The 7,522-nt window shown below is 32.1% G+C and overlaps 1 protein-coding gene across 3 annotated transcripts; it reads left to right on the top strand.

Annotated features, from left to right (window-relative positions):
* On the top strand, window positions 1-7,453 carry nudE (Nuclear distribution protein nudE). Of its 3 annotated transcripts, XR_004490777.2 has the most exons (10): window positions 514-1,142; window positions 1,328-1,400; window positions 1,820-2,007; window positions 2,133-2,423; window positions 2,507-2,643; window positions 2,716-2,895; window positions 3,492-3,619; window positions 3,928-4,138; window positions 4,351-4,421; window positions 6,452-6,603. XR_004490777.2 is itself a non-coding variant. In XM_033474902.2 (8 exons), the coding sequence occupies exons 2-8, from the start codon at window positions 1,922-1,924 to the stop codon at window positions 6,507-6,509; spliced, it is 951 nt and encodes a 316-aa protein (XP_033330793.1). In that variant the 5' UTR covers window positions 517-1,400; window positions 1,820-1,921; the 3' UTR covers window positions 6,510-7,453. The 3 variants fall into 3 exon arrangements, 1 of the variants encoding a protein (XP_033330793.1); XR_004490778.2 differs by lacking the exons at window positions 514-1,142; window positions 1,328-1,400 and adding an exon at window positions 1-491; XM_033474902.2 differs by lacking the exon at window positions 3,928-4,138 and having other exon boundaries at window positions 517-1,400; window positions 6,452-7,453.
* The last annotated feature ends 69 nt before the right edge of the window (window positions 7,454-7,522 follow it).

Genomic DNA, 7,522 nt, shown 5'->3' with positions numbered 1-7,522 from the left:
CAAAATTTTCACGTCTGACTTGTCCTCGACGTGTCCTAACAGTAGTGTACATGGTACAACTTTCCTAATTTAAAGCTGTGTTATTATATTACTTGTTTTCTATGGCATATAACAATGTCTTTTAAACTTGAAAATAGGTTATGTGAATGTTAATAAAACTACAGACGAAAGATTTTGGAAAATCGCATAAATCAATTTACACTTTATATCAACAGCTTTACGAGATTTTTATTGTCATACTTTACAAGTCATATTCTATTTCACAACGATGAATTCACGGATATATAAATAATGATTTATAATTTATACAAAAGACGGTATCATTTTGAAGATACCGGACAAATTGCAGCATGTGATCATAGACTTTTATATACACAATAATGATAGACACAATTTATTATTTATATAATTTATAGACACAATAATGACAATTGTAGATCAACAATTACGGAGAAGCGGCAAGTTAACAAGGAGTAGCATACAGGAAAAGCGTAAGTTTGATATTGATGACATGTAATTTAAGTATGGAAGTATATATGTGTAGATACGCAGGTTGTGCAGCACTTATCTTTGCCTTTCTATATTACATGTACTTTATTTGGAAAGAAAAAAGGATATAAAAAATGGTGAATGATGTATGTAGCTATTTGATTCTTATCGTTTTAACTCAAAGATATAATGTAGAACGTAGGACATTGAAGAAAAAGGAATTTAACTATTGACGGTATCCCCGCGAATGTACTGCTACTGCGTCCACCATCATCCACCATGGTCCACCATGTCCGATAGACGCGTAACCGGTTAGCTCTCAAACGCCACCTTAACTGCGCCGTAACCGTAGCATCGTGATCGAAAGTAGAGAGAGAGATACGCTATATGTATTGTATCTGCCATTTTGCAAGTGGTAAATAGGCGCGGGTCTTTCAGTCGGAATCGTTGTATCAAGAGCAACGCCGAATGTAAATCGATCGCGAGTACAGGCGGTGCGGTTTACGATCGATGAAAGACAAATGGCCGATTCAACGAATGGTTTTTAGTTTGATTTTTGCTGTGGTTAAATCGCGGTATTCACGGGAGAAAATTTTTCATTTTTCTTATTTCTAACTCACCGTCCCAACTGAGCAGTGACTCATAATTCCACGGTAATGACATTTGTGTCCCACGCGACATTCGCTCTACGTTTCACCTGCTAGTGTTTTTCAAGGTCTTCCGTATTTATATTCGTCATATAACGATTCAATTTTGATGCGTTTACACGAGTCTCTCGACCGTTTCATTCAACATTCGTACCGATAAACGTCTACGATTCTGTTTCGGGTTCGATCAGGGATAGCCGCGGAGTTTACATTGGACCGTTCGTCGCTTCGTCAAATTGTCGCATGTACCCTTCAACGATCCAAGTAAGTGCTCCTGTTTTAAAGGCATTTTGCAGTCGAATTCGATCTCATTCTTACTATGTGCAACACTGTTTAATTTACTGGATGTGTTATCCACGGTTCCACTCATCTCTCGACTTCGCGACACGTTCATTGTTTCCCAATCAATGTATCATCAGTATATTACTGCGAAGTAGGTTAGATTGACGTTATTTCGATTCTTTTCGGAATACATATCTACATATGTAACTGTACAGGACAATCATACTGTTCTTCTTTTCTTTTCTCCTTTTTACGATTTTAGTTAACGAAAGCAATGAAACTTTCACCATGCCGATTACGATATTGGACGTACTCGTCGACAAGAACGTCAATAGCTTAGTGTACATGTATTCACATATTAAACAGTATTTCACAAATTAATCAATTTATTTCCTTTGTAGAATGTACCAGTACCATTGGTAAAACAAAACAGATTGTAGCTGTCAATTGCTTCCAACGCAATAATCTAAAACTTTAATAACAAAGTTGGAAATACCTGTAAAATGATGGACATCGATCCTCCACAATTTGTGTCCAAGGACGATGAAGTTCAGTATTGGAAAGATCTTGCGCATCAACTACATAGAAGGTAAGTTAATATTTCTAGATTTTTTGATAGCATGCATTTTAATTTTTATGTGATTTATCGATTGACTATAAAAACATAGGAAATTAGATCTTGTAACATAACAAGTTGATGTTCTATGATTATAGAAAAGAAGATATAGAGAGGGAATTGGAAGAGTTCCAAGAAAATTCACAATTATTAGAAAAGGAATTAGAAGCATCTTTGGAGCAAGCAGAAAAAACTAACAGAGAATTGCGGCAACGAAATATTAGACTTGCCACCGAGGTGGAACAATTGAGGACAAGATTAGATCAACAAACATCAGACTGTGCAATGTTTCAGGGAAAGGCTCAAGATTTGCAAGCACAACATGATCATTTATTAAAGTATATAAGGGAATTAGAACAAAAGAATGACGATTTAGAAAGAGCTCACAGGTATTTAAATGCTTACACCTCAATGTTAAGAATAAATTCATTTAAATTACAAGTATTACAATTTTTTTATTTCTTCCACATAGGATAAACAGGGTAACAGAAGAGGAAATAGAGGCTAAGCTTAACTCTGCCATTGAGAAAAATGCTTTGCTGGAATCGGAGCTTGACGAGAAAGAAGGCCTAAAAGTTATAGTACAGAGATTAATGGACGAAATTAGAGGTTGAACAGATCACTAATAAGATTTGAGTTCATATTGAGTAACGTTATCTTAATAAATAGGTGTTGTTACAGACTTAAAGCAGGAGATTCAAGTCCAAGAAAGGCATCAACCGGATAATGATAAGTCCGCTGACAGAGTTCGTAATCATGTCGATAGTAATAAGCTACAAGTTGAATTGGAAACTCATATATCATCTACCCCAATAGTACAACAATCCATACCTCCAAGTAATACAACTTCACCACTAAAAAGTAAGATACATAATACATTTCGTAAAACTAAACGCATGTTTTGCTTTGGATCTAAAAGATGATCTTTAATATTCTCAAACTGAAGGATCAACGAGAAATACATATATTAATTCTAACAAATCGATTTAACTGCGAGGCAATAAATGGATGCAAAGTTTGATTACCGAATCGTAAATTATATTTTTTGTATGCTATATAAAATTTTTTTTTAATGATACATAATTTGTTTATCAATAATTGATACTTATTAAAAAGACTTTTTGCTCAATCCGACTTCTATGCTTCAATAACATTCTTCTATATGCTTTAATGAATTTTATCTTTTTTTGTGTGTGTGTATTTATATACATATACATATATCTATATAAACATATATATATGATATTGTTATCAATGAAATAAAAATTATTTTAACAAACTTGTTCTTTATTTTAGTTTCTAAAAAAATATATTGTGCATCCAACTTGCATGTAGACTATTTTTTTTATTTATTCTTGTGAAAGTATTGTGCCATTCAGTAGCAACATTTTCTCTAAGTTCGATGTTTTAATATTATATACCTGTAGTAATTTTTGTCTTCTCCTGTTTGCAATTAGTTGGAAACAGAGTGGTAGGGGGTGTAACTGGGAACAACAATAACAATAATAATGTGAATCCACCATTGGCACCATGCACAAGAATATTAGCGATGAATATGATTGGTGATCTTATGAGGAAAGTTGGAGTAAGTATCTTTTGCTATATAAATACATCTTACATTTTTTATACATGTTGAGTACACAATAATGTACATTGAAATAGCTTGAAGCATGGCTTATATACCCTGAAGTTTTTAATGTGACTTTATCAGTTGCCGTAAATAATGTTTTTGGTACTAGGTAACTGTTCCATTTAGCATGAATTGTTTATTCACATAAACAATTTTGGATTGTCAGTATTTTCGAACCCTAGATCAAAATACGTTGAAATTATACAAAAACTAGTATGTTAGTTTATGATATTGGTAGTGTGACGTAGCTGGTGTTTTGGTAGCTTGACAGGTGGGTCTGCATGGAGTGTAGGAGGGTAAAGTGCACTTGTCTGGGTGGGAAAAAAACAGTGTCCGCTACACCTACCGATTTACCATCTGTCCAGGCTCATACACCTACTCAATGTATACAACAGCAACCCAGATCAACCAAGTGCTGACCAAGCCTCCATGATATCTCACCGTTAAATTATTTTCTGCATTCTTGTGATACAGGTCTTTATTTGGATTCTTTTGCTTTGAAGTTTAAACTTTTGTTACTGTACATACACTTCATTTCCTACTTTCCTGGCTAATCTTCCTGTATGTAAATAGCAGTGTTCGATCATATCTATTTGCGCACTCGTGAAGCATAAATATATGGGCTGATCACAACAACGCATTTGTAAAACTACAATACATTAATGATAGCTGTTTAATCAACACAGGCACTGGAGAATAAGCTAAATACGTGTCAAAATCCATCTCGGGAGGATCAAGCCGTTCGTGATCTCTACAGGTAACATTAGAGCATCGTAATAATGTTGAAAAATTACATCATTATTCCGTTATCTTTGTGCACTGCGTGTACTTGTAGTAAAATATCATGTATCAATGTGCAAGTTTTAATATAATACTTTTAGAATTGAATCAAAGAATGGATAAATTATTTTTTGTGCAATATTGCCTCCTTCAATGAAAGGACTTCTGATAAATTTATAATTCAGTGATAATGGAAAAGTGATACATGATAATTATTAAATTAACTGTACTTATTTAGTTCTATGTTCGTCCTTTACATACATAGTGCTTCTTGTGAATGCTAAAAACACGAATTTGTGTGTACTCAAAGCTCCCAATGATCCCAGCTCACTAGTGTTTTACTCTGAAAGTTCAAAATATTTCATAAGACTGCATTACTTTTTATATAGTCCGTTTTTTCGCTTGCGGTACTAATTTAAATAGTGCATCCTTCTTCTTTTTCACATTGTCCTAATTGTAAGGCGCATTACGTCTTAGTTTTTAGTACATCTCTGAGACAAAGCGATCAAAATTAATTAGTATCACTATAGATTTACGAATTTATGTTAAGTTGTTTGATTTTAATTTAACGCGACTTAATACTTCCAGTTCCATAACCGTACTTTATTATTCATCACATTTTAATATAAGGTGTAGGTGAATACCGAATTGCATTTAACTGTCGAATTTTCTTTTTGTGATATAAAAAAGTTTTCTTAGTTTTGTAATATCTGACGTGGTCTCAATAATTTAGATCTGCAAAAAGATAAATTTCAAATGGTTTTAAAAGAATTTAATATGTTACTAATGAATGTTCTTTTTTCTAATTTTCTTGGACGACTTAGACAAAATTATTGAGACCCTTTATTTATATTCATTTTAGCTTGAATATTTCGTGTAATTGCTAAGTTAACGAGTATTACCTTATTTTGCAATGTAAACTGATTAATTATCTGACATCGTTTATCAAAATCTATGTAATACTTTTTCCTTAAGTGTCTTATTTTTTCATGTGTAATTTAAGTACGTTTACGTTATTGTGAAGCTTTTGTGTATATTAGGTTGAGCCAACAATATGTTGTAATATAATATATTTTTATAATTTCACTTCGGTAGTAAGTTAAAAAAGTTAAATTCATAGTAATGTAAGTGTACATGTAAATAACAGATATACATATAGATGAACACGCATATCCAGAGTATTGACTTATGCAATGGCAATATTAGATGCATAATTTCATGTAAAGATTACATACATGTAATAATTAGACTCGATAATTTGTAGAACAAATTATGGCTCAATCTATGTTTAACACCTGAATGTTGACCTCTCATGCTCAATTTTGTTTCATAAACTGCACTCATAAACTAGCCTTGAAAGTTTCATAAAAATGTGTACATACAACACGAAAGGAGAACACATATTGTGTAATACAACATCAATTGTAGCAATTTATGTTCTCACTGCATGAGGTGTATATGTCACTAATGTTCATTTCTTGTATAAAATAAAACCTTCCATTGTGCGTGTATAATATTAAACTGTTTAAATGTATTCGAAATCGCACAATATAGAATCAGTGTTTTGTCACAGTTTTATACAAATTATATGAAACACGCATTAATTACTCATTACGGATAGGATTTACCTTGAAGAAGCAAGTACATATTGCGAATTGCAAATCCTCAAGTATTCTCTTACTCGTCTCGATATGCATGCTGTACCACTCTATGCACAATTCATAAATATGCACAGCATTTCTCAATCTTTCACTGTGCTCTTAACATTACGTTCACTAGCTGTGTGCAACTGAAGTTATTAAATGAAACAATAGTAAAGTAGTGACGATTCAAATCAGATCCAGTATATCGGGATAGGTGTTTAACAAACAGCAGAATACGAGAAAAAAATCTTTGGGAAGACGATTGGGAAGCGCTGGTCAAATTTGAGTGTGCTTTCGAGTATCATAAATTATAGTCCATAGTGTTAAAAGATGGTAATGAAAGAATATTGAATTTTTTAATTAGGACTAGGCGGCAGGTACGAGGCTTTGCCTCTGGAAACAGCAACCACATTCGATTATAAACAACGGAAAATATTCCAACAATACATTTTTACTTCGTACGACGTACATACTTCTATGCCTATTGATTTGTTTTAATTCTTATCCAAATCTCGTTTACTAATTTATTGCAAAATTATGGCATGAGTGAGAATTATTATTTCTATCGTGTTACTTTTTATTTATATCTAATGATTATAGAATTGCTTGACTCCCACTCTTCGAGAGACTCTGCGAGTTTTGGAAATTATTTTCAATTTCCTATCATCATTATTTAAAAGTATGCTTAACAATGGTATGAACGGAATTTGTAAATATTTTAATTTCTAAGTATAAATTTGATAACGTGATAATTGTAGGCACGTAGCACAGTTACGTTCTATAGGTACATATTCACAAATGATATTACAGGATTAATTTGTGAGCTATTATTTTCAGTACATATTTTTAACACGATTAAACATTTTGACATAATTTAGGAAGAATGTTTGTAACGTCTAGTGCAAATTTAGCTTTTAGAGTAAGTTAGATACATGTCTATTTTTAATAACAAAACGAATGAATTTTCTCATGCGTCATGAAGTAGTTCAGTTTTATACTTCGAAACATGTAAGTTATTGGTACTAGATATTTTACCATAATTTGTGTGCTTTCATGCCACTTGCATAATTTTAAATAGCTTCGGATCTCTGAATATTTATACAAAGTAGAAAATATACTAACACCGCTAAATAAAATGTATTAACTAATAAGAAAATTTGTCGATACTTATTAGATTTCGCTTAAATGTATCAAAATAAAAATTATTCAAATGATATTTCAATCGTATTGTTAATACCAAACTGATTGTAAACTGGATTTTCAAATGACGCTGAAATCCAAATAATAGCAATTAATAGAATATTTGTAACATAAATTTGTAAAAGTAAATTTAAATATTTGTAAAATAAAGCTATTGTAAACAGTCTTTAAGTGTGTATTCGCATTCGAATTCATAGAATTTATTCTACCTGTGGAGTGGTGTTTACCTGTAAGA

This window comes from Megalopta genalis, chromosome 12 (genome assembly GCF_051020955.1).
Source record: "Megalopta genalis isolate 19385.01 chromosome 12, iyMegGena1_principal, whole genome shotgun sequence".
Taxonomy (NCBI): Eukaryota; Metazoa; Arthropoda; class Insecta; order Hymenoptera; family Halictidae; genus Megalopta; species Megalopta genalis.
The sequence above is the reverse complement of the archived record's forward strand: the minus strand, read 5'-3'. Positions and strand labels throughout refer to the sequence as shown.

Coding starts and splice junctions, on each gene's coding strand:
- nudE (XM_033474902.2), top strand. CDS start 1,922: ATGATGGACATCGATCCTCCACAATTTGTGTCCAAGGACGATGAAGTT. Junction 2,008..2,132: donor GCGCATCAACTACATAGAAG/GTAAGTTAATAT, acceptor CTATGATTATAG/AAAAGAAGATATAGAGAGGG. Junction 3,620..4,350: donor ATCTTATGAGGAAAGTTGGA/GTAAGTATCTTT, acceptor TAATCAACACAG/GCACTGGAGAATAAGCTAAA.